This window comes from Sinohyriopsis cumingii, chromosome 3 (assembly GCF_028554795.1).
Source record: "Sinohyriopsis cumingii isolate HCF-2022 chromosome 3, ASM2855479v2, whole genome shotgun sequence".
In the NCBI taxonomy this organism is placed as follows: domain Eukaryota; kingdom Metazoa; phylum Mollusca; class Bivalvia; order Unionida; family Unionidae; genus Sinohyriopsis; species Sinohyriopsis cumingii.
The window spans coordinates 67,584,044-67,605,861 of NC_142963.1; the positions used below are offsets into that span (position 1 = coordinate 67,584,044).

The 21,818-nt window shown below is 35.3% G+C and overlaps 1 protein-coding gene across 1 annotated transcript in view; it reads left to right on the top strand.

Annotated features, from left to right (window-relative positions):
* Window positions 1–17,550, top strand: part of LOC149803030 (splicing factor U2AF 50 kDa subunit-like) — a 56,487-nt gene extending 38,937 nt beyond the window's left edge. The window contains exons 9-12 of the mRNA XM_089952587.1: window positions 5,962–6,048; window positions 7,746–7,869; window positions 12,126–12,229; window positions 15,096–17,550. Coding sequence (XP_089808713.1) covers window positions 5,962–6,048; window positions 7,746–7,869; window positions 12,126–12,229; window positions 15,096–15,227 — 447 coding nt within the window. The 3' untranslated portion in view covers window positions 15,228–17,550. The remainder of the gene's footprint in view (window positions 1–5,961; window positions 6,049–7,745; window positions 7,870–12,125; window positions 12,230–15,095) is intronic.
* Window positions 17,551–21,818: the final 4,268 nt, after the last annotated feature.

Consider the following 21,818-nt stretch of genomic DNA (forward strand, 5'->3'; position numbering starts at 1 on the left):
AATAAGGCAATAAAAAGTCCTTTTTATTATCAACTCTTTAATTTCACATAAATATTTGAGAATATTCTTAAAAAAGTGACTGCTGTATAAGAATAGCTTAGAAATACTTAATTTATTTGCGTTTTATTGCAACTGTATTTGACCCATTTCCAAGAAAATAGATAGGTTTCTTCAGATGTGAAATTTGCCTCAGAGATTGATGTTATTGACAAACCAGTTAAGTTGTGAACCAGTCTGTACTTTTATAGAAAATGGAGCCAGATGTTAAGCAAAATGCTTTATGGTGTGAGTTGTGGATTTTATAGGAGGGAAAATGTTAGAGCAGATATATCTTTTCAAACTTCAAAACATTTCAGATTAAAAAAAGGACAAATTAGCACCGGTTTACAAACTTTGAGACCTCATTGCAGATTTCCAGTTACAGAAATAGGCTGGACGTAAAAATCTCTCTTACTTTACATGCTTTAATTCAGGCATGTAATAAAGAGATTAGACTTTATGCCCAATTTATGCTTTTTTTTGCCTCTTACAATAGCAATAATTACACTTCTACCTCTTGGGGGTTGGCATGCATGTCAATGGTGAATGTATTGATTGCATCTCCCAATTCCTAACTGGATATCTTGTGATGTATGTTTGTGCTCCACAAAATTTGAAGAGTAAAAACATATTCTGGCTTTAAGGATGACTCAATTTGGTTTGGCTTGCCATTGCTCTTTGGAGCAGATTTGAAGAGGTTTGGAGGCAGGCAACTCAAGAAGTACCCTTCCATCTTGCTGCTCCACCCATATCCTCACTATAGAATCCAGCTGTCCCTGCCCACTGGACCAAGTTTCTCCATCCCCAAGCATTCTGTCTCCCACTGCTAACTTAATACCCCCAATACCTAGAGACTTCTGGTGGTACCAGACTCGTTTGATTCTTGAAACACTGGATCAACCTATTGCCACAAAATAAATGGGGGATCCAAGTGGTGATGGAGTTTCGTATTATATTTATTCACCCCCTCCCAGGGATTGCGCTGGGCTTTGCCAATGTTGCAAATTGATTTTTTTTCCATATTGGCAACAACAGAAAAACATAGTCGATCTTTTTGGCAATAACATGTTTGGCTGTTAAAATTGTGTATATTGTCTCGGGTTTGGAGTTTAAAAATTGAAATGCATCATGACAGGAAGCCACAAACTTGGATATAAAATTGCACTGGAATCTATTGTTATATTAAAAAAAATCCTTTGTTCATATTGACAAACCACCCTAACAGGGCATTGTTGTATCGTAATCTGCTTATGCTGATGTCTGGCCTTAGTACTCTGTACTGTAATGTAATCCAAATAGTCATGCTACCTGACTAGCTACAATTGACCACCTCTGAAATCAGGAATGGGAATGACAACAATCTACCAGATTAAAATATACCAGAAAAAATAGTTTTACTGAAACTTCAAAGAAAACTGATTACCTTTGAAGCATTGATCATTCTGTTGTATATATACTGAGAAAACAAAGACAAAAAGATCCTATCACCGTCAGTGTTTCACAGTTATATGATTTTGCCAGAGCAATAACACACGAGCATTTGTTTGGTCCTTCAATAACACATGAACCTTCATCAAAGCAAGCCAAAGACCTTTGATCAAAGAAAGTTGACAACAAACTTAAATAAAAGCATTCTTTCATTTTTCATAGTGATTGGAACATATTTATTGTGCCATGAAAGTTTCCTCTTGCAACAAAAAAGTTAATGCTTACAGTTGCTACCAATGGCAGTTTAAAACCCCAATTAAAGTTCCAATATTCTGAAACAATAGATATCTGGCTGTTGAGTTAAATGAAGGTGGGACATCTTGCATGACTGTTAAACTTTTTAATTTGTTCACGTGTTTTCATTTCCCTATGAATAGCCTCATCCCCTTCGTAGCCTCGGCATCATGGTGGTTGTTTCTGGCTGACCAAAATCTAGGCCAATTTAAGTACATGTACATGTAGCATAATAACAACTACACAGCCACGTGCTACTATGATAATAAATATCGCAGTGAATTGAAATTTTCTAACCTATGATCGAATACTTGAATTCATGGCTTTTTCATATGCGTGTATATTATTTAACACATGGAGTGTAATACACAAATGTAAGTTGTCAATATGCAGGTGTATTTCAGACTTGTTGTCTTAATTTAATCAAAATTTCCATTTTGTTTTCTCTACATAAATCCTAGTCACTGATGACAGGTTATCTCTTAAAAATGTCACTTGTATACAATATTTCAGTTTATTTTTCAGCTTCTCACCACCACCACCACCACTTTTCCAAAAATCCGCTTATGTTGACAATATTACCTTGGTCCCAAGGATGTTGAGATAAACAGATAGTGCTGTATTTTGAAAATGGCGACATTTTTTTAAAATTGGGAACAAAATATTGAGATATTTTTGCAACAACTTTAAAGCCATCCCTGCCTCCCCTTTCTTTCTCCTTCTACCAGATATACTGTAAGATAAAGAGAGAAAGATGACCATTTTATGGATTGTGTCATCACCCTATTCCTGTCATCTGCAACAATGGTGGCATATCAGGACAGACTCCTCCAAAAGCATATGGTATGTTCTGTTCCCCAAATTCAGAAGCAGTCTCTTGTCTTGTCCCTTTTTAATCAATTTGGTTTTCTCAAGAATTGGAAAAAAATGTGACCTTCCCCCTTCCCATTGTTTTGTACACCAGGGTATGGAAGTTGTAACGTATCTTGATGTTGTACATTTCCCTTACATCTGCATCACACAGTTGTTTCCAGCAGGACAGAAATTTCAGTGAGAGCATCCTTGCAACTCCTCAAATTATTAAATGAGGCAGCAGAATGTATTGCACTGCCTGCTTTTATATGTCCCATTACAAATTCCTTTGCTGGTTCAACGGGACCCTTTTCCACTCCACAAAATCAAAATGTGTCAGTATCACTAATGAGTTACAATGATACCTATGTCAGTGGTACAACCACAGTTGGCTCACAGCAGAAATTCTTCTGAACAAGTCCCAGCCAGAAGTGATGGTTTATACACATGCCAGTAATGTACATGTGGGGAGTCCACTAGTTGGTCAATAGCAAATGGGGACCAGGGGGACTATCACTTTAAACGAACATCTCTGTGGAAGCTGTCATAAATGCCTTTCAGTTTCTAGAAGGACAGGCTCTGCAAGAAGTCAGTCCTGATCGTGTCGGACAACTCCATAGTATGACTTGCCTCCTCAAACAGGGGGTCACTGTATATTGGTTTGGCAGTTTCTTTTGTCAGTGTTATCAACTTCATATCAATCTACTAATCTGACATGTTCCCAGCAGACCCAGTTTCCTGGCCAACATTCTCACCAGTTAGGGTCAGGTTATCAATATGGAATGGTCTCTTCATCGATCAGATTGGTGGCATCTGGTGGTCAGCCTTTTGCGACAAGGAGGAACCACAAATGGGCCACCTTTGTCTCAGAGATTCCAGACCCAAAAGCGTGGGCCATGCATGCACTGAAAGTCACTTCTGAGGGGTTGTGTGCATTTGCTTACCACCGCAAGGTTGTAGTTCTGAAAATAATACAGAAAAAAAGGTGGTCAGAATGGTAAGATAAACCCCCCTCCCACCGATGGGACAAATCCTTGGACATTGATCTACTCGACATAGTGGTAAACACACTTAGGAATATTACAGCCAAACTGAATCTCTCTATATAACCACGGTTACAGGTTTTTCACCCTTGTCTGGGTTGTTGTTTCTTGTATGACTCTTGTCCAGACATCTTGCAAAAGGATGAATTTAGACCTTCATTTGTGGAGAGAATCTTGAGACCAGAAAGGTCCTTCACTCAGAATGCTGATTTGGGAAAGTTGTGTATTTTCAGGTATTAGCGTCGAGTTGATACCTTAGTCACTTGGAGTGCCTTAGTCCCTCAAGTGACTTTTTTCTATAACACTGAAGAGAAAAGTGGGCACCAGTGATCATTAAAGGCTACTGCTTCATGATATCTGACACATTCAGTCATCATTGCAGAAGAGATTTTGGCCATAATGAAGACCCATCAGACCTACTGGCTAATTCTGATTTGAAAAGGCCAAAATCCATTACCATATTTCAAACTGGAATATGTCCTGAATCTTATCATGGCTCAATTCAGAAAAATTTGAGTCATTAGTCTGAACCTTGTTAAAGCTGTCATCATACTAACCTGTTTTCTGATAGCTTTAGCTACTGCATGTAGGTTGAGCGACAGTCTTGCTATTTCAGTCAACCCAGACTATCTTCAGGTCAGGTCAGATGGTTTGGAGATCATGATAACTTGACTAGCCAAGAACCTGTCACCATCAGGGGCAGTTATCATATGCTCCCTTTCATCTGGACTGCTCTGATGGCTTAGCGATTAGAGCATCCACATCAGATGTGGGAGGTCGCAGGTTTGAACACAGCCTTGTCATACTGAAGACTTGTAAAAATTTTACTTGCAGCTGCCTCACTTGGCACTTGGCATTAAGAGATTTGAGCTACTTAAAAATCCAACACACACACACACACACACTCATATGTAGACCACTTAAGAGCAGCAGAAATGCAAAATGCTGTCTGTGCCTGAAGCACTACTTGAATCACAGACAAATCAAGGCATGTGCAATGGTCTTTTTCTCCCTGTGAAGGTGAGAGAGCAGGTCATCACCTTGTAAACCAGGTCTTCATGGCTTGAGCAGATTTTATGATTGGCATACTATAATGTCTTGATTGATCTGAGTCGTCTTGTGAGAATTTCAGGTTGTGAAATAAGTGATCTCAGCAAGCCTCTCTTGCATTCAAATACAACAATTTTATCCTAGACATAGAATCTGTTGACAGGCATGCAGCGTCAGCCTTTTCAAGTTTTATCACAGGGAATTAACAGAAAAAACCTGAATCTGATGGATCTCATGACTATGACCAAAATGGCTGCTGGACCCAATTAAACCAACAGTCTCTTAGCTTCATGAATTTTGATGGTAAAATTTCAATAATCATCTTAACCTGATAGAGTGGTCATGGATCATGTGACCAAATGTTGTGTTGCTTTACGTAGTATGGCAGGGTTATCATTCACTTGGGGAATCCTGTCTTTCTTCCCTTAGAAGGATACCCTAGGTATAGGAAGATTCCTTCTTCCCATTACTTATTCTCCTAATTATAATGTTTATGGGGAATGTAATTGAAAGAGAAAGCAAATTTTTAAGTAAATTATGTTTTTTCAAGAATACTTACCTGATCACATTATTTGAAAATCCTCCCAACCACCCTGCCTTGCAAGCTGCCTCTTTGGTATATCACTCAGCTTAAAAACTAGCAACAGCTGATACTGTCAAAGGGAAGTAATGGGCAAGATGAAATTTCACCTATTTAATACAGCAATCTAATGTCAATGTGATTGGATAAGTATTATTAGGAAACCATAATTTTCTTAAAAGTTTACTTTTATTACTATATTTGGTATGTTGGAGTTTCTCAAGAATATCTTAGATGGCACCAGCAGTACTCAGCTGCTAAAAAAAAGAAAGAAAAGAAATTAACAAAAGAAATAGACTTGCCATGGATTCCAGAAAATTCTTTTCAGCCATTTGTGTACCATTTCCTTTAAAGGACTCATTTTAAAAGCATCGATATCTTGATACTCTCAATTTTTCCCATTCCTCCATTTATCACCCCATGTCCTCTTCAACAAATTAGTGGAAATTTACAAAACATTTTAGTCATGTTGTCCCAGTAGTAACCATATGAGTAAACGGTTGCATGACACAAATTTCAGTGATAAATGCAGTTATATGAAGATGCATCTGTATATGATGAATTCTGCATTGACCCAGGGTCACTGTAGGTGATGATGGCATGGGTTGAAATTTTCATTGAGAAAACATGGAGGTTTGGTGACAACCAATGCAGTTCTATTTTTGTTTTTTACAGGCTTGTGCAGGTCTGAATGGGATGCAGCTGGGAGACAAGAAGCTGATAGTTCAGAGAGCAAGTGTTGGAGCCAAGAATGCTCAAAATGTAAGTTTCCTAATCTTTACCTCATGGATATACTTTTAAAATGTGTCTGTTGTCCACTACTACATTCTAAAATTGTGTTATCCCCATGCATATGCAGCTTGAATTCTGCATTTTCTTTCATATTTTTTTTTTAATCAACATAAGCTCTTGGTTTGTTGAAAAGGTCAACTTGGCTGCAGATATTTTGTTTTATTCCATCACCACTAATCAGGGTGTGGTTAAAGTCATTCTTGTGTATATCCATCCATTTTTCCTTCCATCCAACACTTGTTAGCACAACTAGTCATGCAGTTTGATGGAGTACTATGAAAATTAGTATCATGGTCATCATCTGAAGATGCACATATTGAATCACTTTGCTTTGCAGTTTTCTTAAAGCTTGGTCATGTAAAAGTGTTTGTCAATCTCACAGGATTTGATGGATTTGACATGAAACTTGGTAAATATCACCATACAATTTTACATTTTCACAAATCACTTTAGTATTGCAATTTTAGTTGGATTTATTTCCTTTTTTCTTGTTGTTGCTTAATGCAGTGTATAGCACAATCTCAGCAGAGCAGCTAGTCCTGTAGTTTGTTGTTGGATGCATATATTGATAAATCACTTTACTCTTGCAATTTTTGTTAGATTTATTTCCCATCAAGGGATAAGGATGATATGTGGGAATGGTGGGAGTGTATTGACACAATCCGATTATACACCATTACACTGCATGATATGAGTTTGTTAAATTATGTCCGTTTTTGTATGGAAATAATGTTTTTGTGTTTATTTTCAAAATATTTGACTGTTTTGTTGCTAGTTGCGCAGTACTGGTTTGCTGTGGAGTAGAAAAAAAATATTAGTCTAATTTATTGGAAATCTTGAGCATTATTTCCATGAATTAGCTGGAAAATTTGACATTTTTAATGCATAATCTATGGAATATATATATATATATATATATATATATATATATATATATATATATACTGTTATCCTAAGTTTGTGTGAGTGCATTAGCAACAAATTAAGTATTCTGATTTTAATGGAATCGAGTGAAGAAAATTTTATTGGCTCAAATTAAGTATTAAGATTTTAATGAGTTGAGTGGAAGAAGTTCCAGAGGCTTGAAATTTGTACAGACACTGCTTTAGTGACCTTAACACTTACTTGTAAATGTGTTGTATTTTTCATGACATTTTTCGTAGACTCAGACACCTTATGATCTATGCTGTGATGATTAAAAATTATTCAAAATTATTCTTCTTTGTGCATATTTTTTAAAAAAATATAGTGAATTCACTGTTTAGGACAAAGTAAGATTTGTTGGTGAGTACATGTTTTAACTATTTGTGTTGTTCATTTGCCAGTTTTTTCATAATATGTATGGAAACATTGTTTTCTGCCAAGAAGTTAGCATGAAATATATAATCACAGTGTTTTGACTTTGTTTTTATTTAATATTCATTAGATTAATTTTGTAACTGCGTGATTGAAGCCCATAGTTTTGAGCCTATCCCTGTTGCCAACTTACATAGCATAGAGGATACATATGAAATACTTTCTTCAGTTAACTTGCTTGCCTTGATATTGGACAGTATGTTACATAACACATGGCACTCCATAGGTCAAGGCCATCTTGTTACAGTGGTGTTTCCATGTAATATTATCATTGCATGATTAAAATTATTATATGGAACTTTGTGTTGCAGGCTCCAGTACAGCTCCAGATACCAGGTCTAAATCTGAACCAGGGTTCTGGTCCCCCAACAGAGGTGCTCTGTCTGATGAATATGATTGTCCCAGAGGAGCTGGAGGATGAAGAGGAGTATGAAGGTAAAGGACAAAACCCCAACTCAAGCTTCTTAGGAGGTAGGGATGACTGCTTATGAGCAGAAAGTGAGATATAAATATCACTTGACTGGCATCCAAGGACTGAAAGTGCCAAGACTGTTAGTTTTTGTGTTTCATTGTTCTGTTCATCAGCAGAGCTAGACGATGAGGGCAACAACAAAAATACTATCAAACTCCAAACTGATGGGTTTGTTGGAGTGGGGTGGGGACACAAAGAGTGATACGTATAGGTATTACAAGCAGTGAAGGTGCCATCAGTGCTGTTTTGTTCATTTTTTAAAAAAATATTTACATAGTACCTCATATTGCACATAATACATAGTATATTGTAAAATCTTGCATGTAGACTTGTGTCACCTTTGTCATATTTGTCTCTTGCCATGAAATAATTTTTACCTTTACTGTTTGCTTATATGATTCAGCATTGTTCATTTTGCAGTCTGTTACCTTGACAGTTACAAAGCATAAAAGTTGCATTAACTGTAAGGTAATGTACACCTTTTTACCAAAGGTCACAAACAGAAGTATAGTTACAACATAACTGTTGATGCATTTAGATTTTCAGCCATCTGCACAGCCACAAGGTCTTCATCCAGTCTGAAGATATAACTCTCTTGACCATGAGATAATCTGTTTGACCTCCATTTACTCTGTTTTAAATTATTTGTAAAATACCAAGTAATTTTCATGCGAAATATGTGTGTGCATGCTTTTGTTTCCTCAGTAAAACCTATTATTGTAAAAATGAAAATAAAATGGGTGTTACAAAGACCTTAGACAGAATTTAAGATTAAGGTAACTTTTGATAAAAGGCAACAAAATCAGTGCCTGGGCATGCAAGTGCACAAATCACACAAATATTTTTTGAATAGTATAAAATGTTTATTTAACTGCTATGATTAGCTACTTAAAAAATAATTTTAAAAAAACCCCAAAGTTACTTGTTTCATCAAAATACCTCAGTTCAATCAAAAGTATGCAAATCTGGGTGATGCAAAAGGAAGCTTGGATATTTCACTCGTTATTTATAACAGAAAAATGTGTTCAACATGGGAATTTTGATCCATTTTTGGAAGGCAAATCAAGCATGGCTGGGCGAAAAAAATTTGATTCTTTTCAACCTTCAAGTCACAGGGTTCCCACGCTACCAGGGAAAAGCCGAGAGAAATGACTAATTTTTTTCCCCGACCGTGGAAAGTCCTTGAATTGTGAAAATATTGACCAAAGTCAGGAAGAACTCTGGAATTATCCTCCACAACTTGACGCCCGAAACAATTACATAATTGAGTCGTAACTGAATTGATCGCGAGTTAAATTTATCGAGTTCTAACCAGAATATTAGGCAGTTACAGTATGAATCATTTGGGTGCTTGCCATAAATATATTTGTTGAGACAATCCAAACACTAAGTGGATTCGATTTGTCTAGTAGACTTTTTGTTTCAGACAACTCAATATCCACATCTTTTTTGTATGGAAGGTATGAAAACCAGTCTAGCATCACAAAAGGCCAACATGGTGGCATTTAATCATAGCCGCTTAGTGGATGGGCTAGCAGACTTATATGTTGTTAAAGCGAGTTATACCTGCACGAAATCAATATGAAAATTATTTAATTTCTTAGAAATTATGAGTATTAAAATCATTATGTCCTTAATGTGCTGAAAGACGATCAGACTGTTGCGTTGATGAAATTTGAACTGGTACTAGTGATTTTGATTGCTAGTGGCATGAGCACACAGAATCTCACAACCATCATTTTCAAATATTGTAGAAAAAATATTAAGTGAAAGTCATATACTGGTTGTAATAAAAATCCAAAAATGAAAGAGCACAAAATTCTCTATATTTATTCCGAGACAAACTTCTGTTGTATCACGTGACTACAGTGTTGACATGTGCTATCTCGCGCATGGAACAAACGAAGTGGGGATCCAGAAAACTCTGCTTGATGAATCGGACTGGCCAAGTTCCTTGTAGTTCTCGAAATATGTTGAGAATTATATGTTCTTTCTGGTTTTTACAAAAGGTATCAGACTTTCATTTAATATATTGAAATTTTGTACGTTAACATTAAAAAGGAGTTTGTTGTTGATATCACATGACTATTGGATGTTGTTGTTTGAGATACGTAAAGTCATGTGACCCTTAACGCGAATGGCGAGTACTGAGTCAGGTTTCATCTATGCTGAGTTTTGTCTAGTCTGTCAGCAGATTAAAGAAATGATTATAATACTTGCCATTTTTGAGAAAGAAAAAAAATTCCTATTTCATGCAGGTATAAATCAATATAACAGTTTAAATTTGCTAGGCCCGCTTGTAATCTATCTTATGGTGGTGGCAGATTCCAAATTTTTTATATGTAATTGCTCTGAACTCACACTCCATCATATTGTCCAAATGTGAAAAATGGGGTTGGAATATTTGGAGGAAACCCAGATTAGAAATTTTTTGAATCTCTGAGCTGAACTTCTGGTGGGAAACTATTACACAGGTACATGTAGCTTGAAGCAATGGTTTCATATCTTAAATAGAATGCAGGAGTAATGGGAAATTGTTGTCCCTTTTATTATATATTAAGAAATGATAAGAGCCCATGTATCAATAGTGGTTTGGGGATTGGTTTGTTGAACTACAAGAATACAAGTTGATTTTACAGAAAATTCAGTCCTTGTTTATAAAACAATATATAATTTTGAAGGTCTTTTGTCAAAATTCAAATCAACCGTTTTGTAAATGTCTTTAAATGATGGAATATTTTAACCAAATCATCCTAAGGAGTTTGGGTTGGTTGAAAAATCTTGTTTGAGATTTTATTGGCACACATAAATTCAGGGTTAAACATTTTTCGTTACAAGATAAGATTCTAATACTTTGCATTTATTGTTTTTTTTTTTTTTTTCTCTTCATACTGTGATAGAAAATGTGTACTTTGCATAACATGCACATATATTGCTCTAGAATTCTTTAGAATTAAAGGTTTGAAAGGAGAAAAAAATAATTTATGCTCATTATGTTGTTTCCATGTAGCAACATAATGCAGGTCAGCAAAGCAAAGTTAGAATTTGTATTCTGTGCATTAAAATAGCTTAAAATGCCAATTTATAGGAATATAGTTAGATTTGTTTCATGTGACTCATTTTGTGGTTTTGTACATGATCATCTTTTCTGACATATATGTTTTGGAGAGTGTTGAAAGAGAAACATCTTCAGATTTGGAAAATGCATGTTTTGTAATCCAAAATGTTCTTTAATTCCATACAGTAATGGTCATATGTTAACCTTGAAAAAATTAATTTCATCCTGGAAAAAACCGGGAAAAGAACTGGAATTTTATATTTAGAAAAGCATGGGAACCATGAAGTCAGTGCAGGTACAAATGCACAAAATGTACAGTAGAATGAAGAAAGTAAAGGCATTGGAGTTTCTTGACAAATGGAGGACAGTAATTCTAAAACAATGTCATGCTGGTTAGATAAACTGACAATTGGCTTATTTGGAAGCTTCACGTTTGGTCATGTTATTCATCTTTACAAATACTATCCACCATTTTTGAAAGAAATTACTGCTTAATCATGTGTTAAATGAACTGAATGATAAATCCAATATAATATTTTTAATTCTTTTACCTGTTATATATAGATGCTAGCTTATTAAGTGCAAGTGATTTTCACATGATAAAGCTAGAGATACTTGAGTCGAATCACATGACCATAGCAATCAAAACCATTTGATGAATGAGCACGAGTTGAATCTGATTGATGGACCTGATGAAACAGATGAATGTAACAATGAAAATTCATACGATGACAGGCAGTAGGGTCATGTTATTTCATCAGGATTTAGAAGTTGTATGACATAGGATTTGATCTAGAAATATTCCAGACATATTGCTAAAGGACCCTTCAATTTACTAATTCGTGAGGTGCATGAAATACAGGCGAGCATCTAAAATAGTACACTGAAGTGTTGCAGACAAATTTGTACAAGTGAACAATTTAATGAATAGGTGAGATAAGACCCAAACTTCTCTTCAGTATCAAGGTTTGGGGGTTGATTTATCAGACTCTGACAACCTGTGCCCATTTGTGAGGAAAATTTAATGTGTGCACTGAATACAGTGGTAGGAATGTTAATTCAGTCACAGTATGAACATTGTGAACTACATACTAGTAAGCTACTATGCATGTCTGTACAGAAACTGCTTATTTATATAGTAAATAAATTCTCAAATTTCAGATATTTTGGAAGATGTGAAAGAAGAATGCAGCAAGTATGGTGTGGTCAGGAGTTTGGAAATCCCTCGCCCTATTCCTGGCATAGAGGTACCTGGCTGTGGAAAGGTTAGTGTCCACTCCTTGGCAGCTCTCCCAAATAATTTTGTTATATGAAAATAATTTTTGCTGGGATTTAATTGATTAATTTGCAAGAAAATGGTGCTGCTCAGTTCTGTTTAATTCTTGAGCCCACCAAAATCTTGACATAAAGATCACTTTGGCATCTGCGTGACTGGCCATCCATACATTGGGAGCCATAGTAGCTGAGTTGGTACAACATGAAATAAGTGATCAAAAAAATGTTGGGTCGATACCCACCCAAGTCAGTACAGCTTATCTGCTTCTGTATGTCATTGTGAAGGCACTTGGCTCCCATTTCCATGACATGATAAAACCAGTTGTTTGCTTTCTATATGAAAAGTGAGTATTGTTAATGTGACATACTTTAAATGATTTTCTTATCAGATCTGGCTTGTTTTTAAGTGACTCGACTACATTCACAATCAAGACCACAACTGTTTGCACTCTTAATATGAGACATTATTTTCTTTGTTAAGGTCCTCTGCTGCTTTATGAATATAATAGTTTATTAACACTGATGTCTAGTGGCTGCAGCTTGGAGGTGCATCCACCTGGAATAACTGCAGGCACTGCATTACCCAATCTCAAAGGCTTTTTAGCAGCATCTGTAATGTACACCTGGAATGAATCCATCATCAAGAGAGATCATTCCTTTCCTGTGTTCTTGGGATAAATCTTGTTAATCCACTGCAGCAACCCGACCCTTCTGCTATAGATGTCCAATCCATCATTTCGGTGCCTGAAAATCTTTTAACTCCATCAAACCACGAAAAATTATTATCAGTGGCAACACATCTGCTGTGGAAACTTAAAGGAGTAAATTTTATTTTCTCCTCCAAATCCTCAGGAAGATGCTGGGCCATTGTTGTCTGTGAAACAAAGCATGAAATTGTCGCTTTCAAAAGCCAGTCATCCAGTTCTTACTGGCTTGAAAATCAATTTCTGGAAGTTCAGTTGACACCATTTCCATGGAATATGCGCATATAGTGTCCATACCAAAAGGGATCTGCAGATTGCATTGGTCAAGAATCCAAGCTGCAATATTTCAATCTAACACATTGCCATATTATACTGGTCTCTGACTCTGCTAAATGTACCCATTGCTGAGGAAAATCTATTTTTGACCAGTTTGTGATGGTTGATTTTGACATGTCTCATGCTCTGATTTGAGAAATTTAGAACTTCCTTTTACTTTAATGTGAAATGCTTGAAATGCCCTCGCCTGACATTATTTTCGTAAATGTGGGAATACTGGTAGAAGGAAACCAAAATTGGCTTCTCTATGTCGGCCGACTATATATATATATATATCCATGCTCTAAGTAATCCAATGTCTGCTCCCGGGGTCAGCTTGCTTTGTAATAAAATAACTTTGTATTTAATATCCTACTATTAATTTCAAACAATGAGTTGATTGCTCATTACCGGGTGTGTTTATTCAACACCTGGGCTTCCATTTGTTTGCCATCTGTAATCATAATTGATACAAACGGGGAATGATGTCTGAAGTGCAAATAGTTTACACAGCATTAACTTGCTTTAATAGTACCTTTTGTAACCAATGCAAGCTAAAATATTGTCATTTGCACCCACAGTGAATGTATTTTCTAATAATGATTTTTATTTGTGAGATATTGTCACATAGTTACCATGGATGTAATATGCTCTTGGTTATTGTGTACCATACACCATGTCATGCATGAATGGCAGGTGCCTTCAAGCAATGGGTTGATATTTCTCTCTCTCTTGCTTTCTGTATACATTTGAATTGACAAGTTTGTCTCATATCCTCGTTTGAAAAGTTTATTAACACTTATATCTTCCTTAGCCAAATGAGATGTCTTCTTGCAACATATGCTCCAATATTGTGTCTAAACAAATGTCTTTCATGAAGGAATTAATTCTGTCTGATAAGAATTTTAAGAACCATTTCATAACTATTTTAAAATGGTGTCTGTAAGAGTTTGACACGTATAACAATGGGCTTTCATAAAATATTACTTTAAGACCATTCCTATTCGATAAGCACTTTCTTACTGACAGATAGTTTTAAGTTTTACTACCGAAAAGAATTATTTAAAATTGGATTACTGTATTTAAAAAATGTAATTGCAGATAAAGGATATATTAAACTGTAAAATGTTGAAATTAAATGTAAAATTGACCAATGTTGTTAGGTTTTTATCTGTTGATAGGCTTTTCCCAATTTGATCTTCAGCTTATGGGTAGACATTTTTACGTCGTAAATGAAAATATTGTTGCATACATCCAATCAGTGCAGCAGTTACATAGAGACATAACAGAATTTACTGGGTATGTCCAGACTAATATGTTGTTGTAAAATGAACACATAGACAGGGTCTGTGCCGTTTTTCTACTTTTGTGAGTACTTGGATCCAAAGGTTTTATCTAAAAAGAAGCTTCTAAGAGTTGTCCAGTTAGCATTCTGAATCACAACAATATGTATCTAGAATATTTTTGCAGGGCAAATTATTTGTCTCTTCACACATTTTTTCTTATTGCATTTGTACCTTTTGCATCAAAATAGGGTTGAAATATTTGCTATATACATTTTTTCCCCATGTTTCCAATTAAGGAAAAGTTTGAAATTAAAATTAATTTGAAAAGTAGGTCCATCTATGTGTACATCCATTCCAGGAATCTCATTACCTTGAATTTTCAAAAATATTGCAAAGAGAAATGGAATTTTTCACAATCTTCATATTAACTAAAATGCTTTAATAGAGTTATGGCCCTTTCTTAATTTGATCTTTGCAGTTTACCCATCCTTGTCAAAAGGAGTAAAGTTTTGGTTCTTAGATTTTCACTTCTCTTTTTTGTGTCCTTTCAGATATTTGTGGAGTTTAACTCTGTGATTGATTGCCAAAAAGCACAGCAAGCCTTGGCAGGAAGGAAGTTCTCCAACAGAATAGTGGTGACATCTTACTATGATCCAGACAAATATCACCAACGCGAGTTTTAACATTTTATAGTGCATTCACTTGACCATTATAAAGTAACATGTGGTAATTTCCATAAATTTTTACCACATTTCCCAGTATATAGCACTTGTCTGTGTGTGAACAGATACCATATTTTGCCTTCACATGCACAGGGTTCATGCTGTTCACTTGAAATGTTTAAACATAGTAGAGTAATTTGCTATTGCATAAAATAGCAGCAGATTCAAGTCCATGTTGATTACAACAGGTGCATAGTATATATTTAAAAATATGGTAATTATTTGTGTAAGATGGGTAATTCATTCAAATTTTTTATTTGTCTGTGTAAGGTAGTCCGTATCATGTTATGAAGTCTATCCATCAATCTTGCTGTTCCCAATTTCATTTCTGCACAGTGAGTTCTCCACAATCATTCACAATCACACTTTGTAAATAGCTTGCATTTGGGGTAATGAAGAAGTCATTTGATTATTGGGTCAAAGGATAATGTCAGGGTCACTGAATCAAACAAGAAAATTGTTTCCGCAAAATAAAAAAAGATGTCCATTAAGGTTTTGATAAAAGTTTTTTCATTTGCTTTCATTTCCTAAATTGCTTGATGAGTTTTGTTTCAGCATGGGGTGAATTATTATGAACCTGTGACAATCCATTCTGTGACCTGCTCATCCACCCTGTTAAACTTTGGGACCAAGGCCACAGTTATTAAAAATTTGAATTACATTCTGGTACAAAATTTTCATTTGGTTATGTTAACAAATCTTGATGGATTTGTCAGTACTCAGTATAAAACATAAAAACTTCAGAAAAAACCCATTCTGCAACATGCTTGGTGAATCGTTTGACCTTCATTCAAGGTGTATAATTTACATCAATGCTAGGTTTGGGGGCTCAACTAGAATGTCATGGGTGTCTTGGTTATTTGATTATGTACGATGTTTGCCATCACACTGTTATGTGTTGGGAATTATTTGGCAACAGTAGTTGAACTGCACTTTAACTATCCTGGTACCAGAGCCCTGATAGATGAAGTTATCAGACCCCTATAGTTCTTGGGTTCATTTGTGCCAGCTGTTCATTCATCAACAGATTTGTTTCTGGAAGATAACTTTTTGGAAGATTTTGGGTTTTAATTAAATTTGGTATGATGATTTTTCTTGTTGAGACATTGAAAGATTTTGATTTTTGAATTTTGTTGTCATCATTTGGAGGAGTTGGGGACCCAGAGTGCCTCAATCCTTAAATTGGCTTCCAAATCATGACTTGGGTTTGGGGGATTTAGACCAAATTTGGCATGTGACTTTAGGTTGATGAGACCTGGAATGAGTTTGATTCCATGAAATTACTTACACAGGTTGTGCCACCTGATTGCCAGCAACTCTGACTTTAGATTCTACTAGAGAAAGTTTTGCTGGATTTCAACCAAATTTGGCATAAAGAACATTTTGTATTCACAAGACCTTGAACAAGTTTGATTTCTAGCATTCCACAACATTGTTGACAGAAGTAGTGATTCCTGATTTCCCATCCTTCTGACTTTTCCACAGCATAATTGAACCAGATCAGCATGTACTTGACACTGATGAAACCTTGTATAAAATTTGATTTCCATCATTCCATAATAGGTGCCCCCCACCCTCCCCCCGCTTCTTCTGACTTTTGTAAAAGCAGCATTACGTTAACAAGGATTACTGGATTTGAACTAAATTCAACATGCAGCTTTCTTTTTAGGAGTCGCTGAATGCTAGTAATTTCAAGCCTTCTCCGACATAGTTTACAGAAGTTGTGGCCAGCTCCTGACTGCCCATCCTCCTGAATTTGGTTTCTGCAGAATTACTTGCCCAAAGATTATTGGATTTCAACCAAATTTGGCATTTTATTTATATTGATCGGCCCTTGAATAATTTAAAGTGCCTGTATTCAACAATATTTTTTAAGAGTTAAAGCCCTTGAATACCTGTCCTTTTAATTTTATTTTGCACATTATTTTACCTTGGAAATTTAATATGGATGAGACCTTGAATGAGTTTGATTTCCAGCATTCCAAGTCACTCATCATTTAGAGGTGTTATGGGTCATGGATGGGGCACCTCCCCATTCTCTTTTTTTTTATTTTTGTTTCAATTATATTCAGTCTATGATATCTCTTCTACAATCAACTACTTTGGTTTTGTTGATATTGAAACATATTACTGGATTTTAATATCATATCATTCAATAATTTATTGGTTACAGTGGAATTTATAATAACGATTGCCAATTAAAATTTAATTGTAAATTAAAAGTTTCATGTAACATTTTACTCCTGGTCCAACAAATATATATCAGTAAAGAACTTTGACTATTTATTGTCTGTGTTTTGTTCACTTCACACACACACACACATACACAAGGATATGTGATAGTGAAAAACGTTGTGCAAATTGTAAAGTTTTAGAGCCTTGTCATCATGTCAGTGCCCACCTTTATAATGTTTTGAGTTCTAGATTATCAATTTCCAGGAGTCTTACAATTTTGTTGTTGTTGTATGAATTCATCTATGTTAATGCAACAAACACCATCCTGCCTAAATTATGTCACTATGATCTATATTTTATGCAATTTTGATTTCAGTCAAGTTTTATATGTAGGTTGATTTCTCAGACATTGTTGATTGTGATGTGCAGCTTCATATGTGGCTATCCCATGGTGAGTTGCCACTCCACCTTACCACAATAGGATCACTGTGATCAATAATTCATGCCTTGAGGGTATATCATTAAGATTTTGTACTTAGATTTGTAATGCATTTTGCACAACACAATCATGCAACATAGTGAATAGTTGCATTTTGAGTCCAACACCAGCCTTTCAGAATTGGGTCACTTAGACACACATTTTGTGTATCAGTGAATTTGGTTAAGTGTTGCATGTAAGTCCATGTTAAGTTTACCCCTACAAAGTAGAAGAGAGCTACATAGCTGCCAAGTGTCCCGTTTTTTCCGTATTTGTCCTGTATTTTGGACCTGAATACGGGTGTACGTTTTTTGGCAAAAAATACGTTTTTTATTTTTTAAACAATATTTAAAAAATCCTTGCAATTTTCAGTTTAGAACAGGCACTCGGTTCCATTCGCATGTATATAGGATTACAGTTCTACAATATGATTGGTACATTCAAAATCGAGGCTACAAATACCTGTCTTTATCTGCCATATTGGATTTCACAAATAGTTACTGCTGTCACTATATCTCATTTTCGTAATATTCAACTTCTAATCATGTTGAATAGGAAAGCAGAATATTTAGAATTTTCTCCAGGAAAGACCAAAAAAAAAACAGAACTAGAAGGACAATTGTGCCGTCTTGTTTAGATTTGTGAAACCATCTAGTAAAGGAGAAAACTCTATGTTATGTAAGTTGTGTAATGTGATTTCGCTATTGGGCGCCTATGAAATAAAGATCAGCTTGCTGCTTCATCATACACAACTCAGCCTGAACTTATGATGTATATAAATACCAGAGAGAACCTTGATGTAATTTGATCGAAATTCGGTTTATTAAATTTCTTTTGGAAATTAACCATCTTCTTTCAGTTACTAGTGTTGCTAGTGATTTATTTCACACATGTTTTCCAGACATTAAAATCGCAAAGGATTATTCATATGCTAGAACGAAAACAGTCCAATAAGAAAATCACACAGAACTGAGATCATCAGTGAAAGTTGATACATTCAAATTGATAATGATTGGAAAAAAATAAGGTGTGGAAAAGGCTACTATAAAAAGTCTGTGTCTGAGTGTGTTGCACTCTTGCATCTTCTGAATGGGCACCCAAATGGAATATGGTACAACACATGCATATTTGACATTAAATAATTATGCAAAGCACTGTCCTACTTTACTGATGGTTGTATATGTTGTAAATAGTTACATATGCATTAAAATTTTAAAAATCAATATTTGTTCCTGAAAATCAGTATTTTTGTCACAAGAAGTCAGTATTTTTTTATTTGGGGGTTGGCAGCTATGGAGCTATTGTACTGTGATCCACATCAGTTTCTGCACACATAAAAGCAGATACATATTTACAGCTTCGCTGAATTTCAACCATTATTTCAGCGAGGTCCCAAAGGAAACTTTGGAGATGGTTTCATTGCACCTTTTCTCTTGGGAAGGGACTAACTTTGTACATACATATACATTAGTTTTTACAATTTGCTCTTGGTTTTTTTTGCACCTGTACAAATGCTGTTATTCCAATTATAATGAAACTTGTGAGAAGATGCATTTTGACTGGTTCTACAACTTCATCGCTAATCTAATTCATTTTGACCCACATTGTACTCTTTATTGATTTAGGTTTAATATCATGTTTTTAAATTAATTTCTCAAATTCGGTTCATGAGAAAGTCATCAAAGAGGATTATTGTATGTATTTGGTGCTACCACACACCTGCCATATTTTAATATTTTACTGTCATAGTGTGTGTGTGTGTGTGTATATGTGTATATATATATATATATATATATATATATATATATATATATATATATATATATATATATATATATATATAAAACTTGTTGAGGTGATGAATGCTGACATGTATCATACCAGTATCACAATTGGTCACTGACCCGTATTTCCTACTTCATGGACTTTGGTTCAGTCTCAGACACTATACATCTTATTAACATGAATACAAAGGTCACTGTTGACCGCTCCAGTGGCCTAGTGGTTAGAGCGTCCGCCTCGGATGTGGGAGGTCGTGGGTTCGATGAATGCTGACATGTATCATACCAGTATCACAATTGGTCACTGACCCGTATTTCCTACTTCATCGACTTTGGTTCAGTCTCAGACACTATATATCTTAGTAACATGAATACAAAGGTCACTGTTGACCGCTCCGGTGGCCTAGTGGTTAGAGCGTCCCCCTCGGATGTGGGAGGTCGTGGGTTCGATTCCCAGCTGAGTCATACCAAAGACTTACAAAAATGGTACTAACAGCTGCCTTGCTTGGCGCTCAGCATTAAGAGGTTAGTGTTAGGACTGGTTGGCCTGGTGTCACTGGTGTCAGGATAATGTGACTGGGTGGGACATCATGCTACATGTCTGTGGCATGATGCCCCAGTGCTAGACATCACTATAAAACTGCCACACTGCAGACATCGTAGCAATATGACTGAAAAATTGTTAAAGCTACGTTAAAAATCCAGATCACAAAGGTCACTGTGGCCTAGATTTATTGGCATTTTGTTTTTGGAGTTAGGTCATAGATCTTTTACATGCAATTTACAAACTATTTGTACAATGATGAAACATTCTGAGTGACTGCGTATTGATGTGCACTACTTGTTCATATCAGTGGTCCATATTTTATGCTTCATTGACTTTGTCTAAATTTTGTGATTGAACTTCACTGTTCATGTTAAACTCATTAAGTTAATGATGTTGTGCATCTTGGGCACTGCCACATCCTTTCAACAAAAGTTCATTGTGACCCATTTCATTTTTTCACCATCTTTGGTTAATTTTTTTTTTTTTAGAATCCTACTTTTATTACAAAACATTGTGAACCAATGCATCTTTAATAACAAGTTCTACATCCTTACTGCAATTCATGCATCAGTGGCATTTTTTAAATTGTTTAGGTGCTATTCCAGTTATGAAAATTGATAATTGTATACATCGTTTTGTTCTATACTCTTGAACCAACATTTTATGCTTTACTAACATGGGTTAAGTACTTGTTTTTAAAAGTTTTTAAGGTGACATTATTCCATGCTATATACATCCAAGTCTACTCTGAGGGCCCTTTCTAACCAGCAGGAATGAATGTTTGTTTAGTGGTAAACTTTCTGCATTACACTGCTCCCTTTATTTAGCATGCCAGGACAACTCTTAAATTGAAGAGCAGTATTCTCAAGTGGTTAAATCTAATTTTGGGCTCATTCATCTGATCATTGTTGCTCTACCAGTCTTTGAAAGGGTACTTTTGCACCAGTCATCCATTGGGCCTTGGGGTTTTATCATTTTGTGTAATGACCATGGGACAGCCATAGACACAAAACATTTTGATTCCTTAACCATGGACTATGTAGATGCCAGATGCACTGCCAAGATGTGTAACTAGTTTACAGTATATAGATTTATTACACAAGACTTTTTGTTTCATGTGCCCAGGGATCTTGTGTGTCAGTTACATATTTCTTTGATATTTTTATAACCTTATGTATGTAGCATTTTATGACACATCAGCACAATGATGACCATAGGGTGCCACATAAGAGTTCACTAATAAAAACGTAAATATAGAGTGTTGAGGAAAAAAGATAGGAAAGTAAAGCTTTCAAAGAAAAAACAAACGAAAACTAGTAAACAATAAAAGTTTAAATGTATAGATATTTCAATTCCGTAAAAGGTACAGTATCTAAAATAACAAAATGAAGGTGTAAAAAAATGTAAAATCCTTCAAACATAGGGTCATAATCTCTTCTGTAATTTGCTCTCCCTCAAAAAAGTACAAGATTTTTCAGATGCTACATCTTCTTTAATTTCATTCATTTACTTAACACTAAATAAAAAAAAATAGTTTGGTCCCACAGACTTAAGTTGTCACTTAACAATAA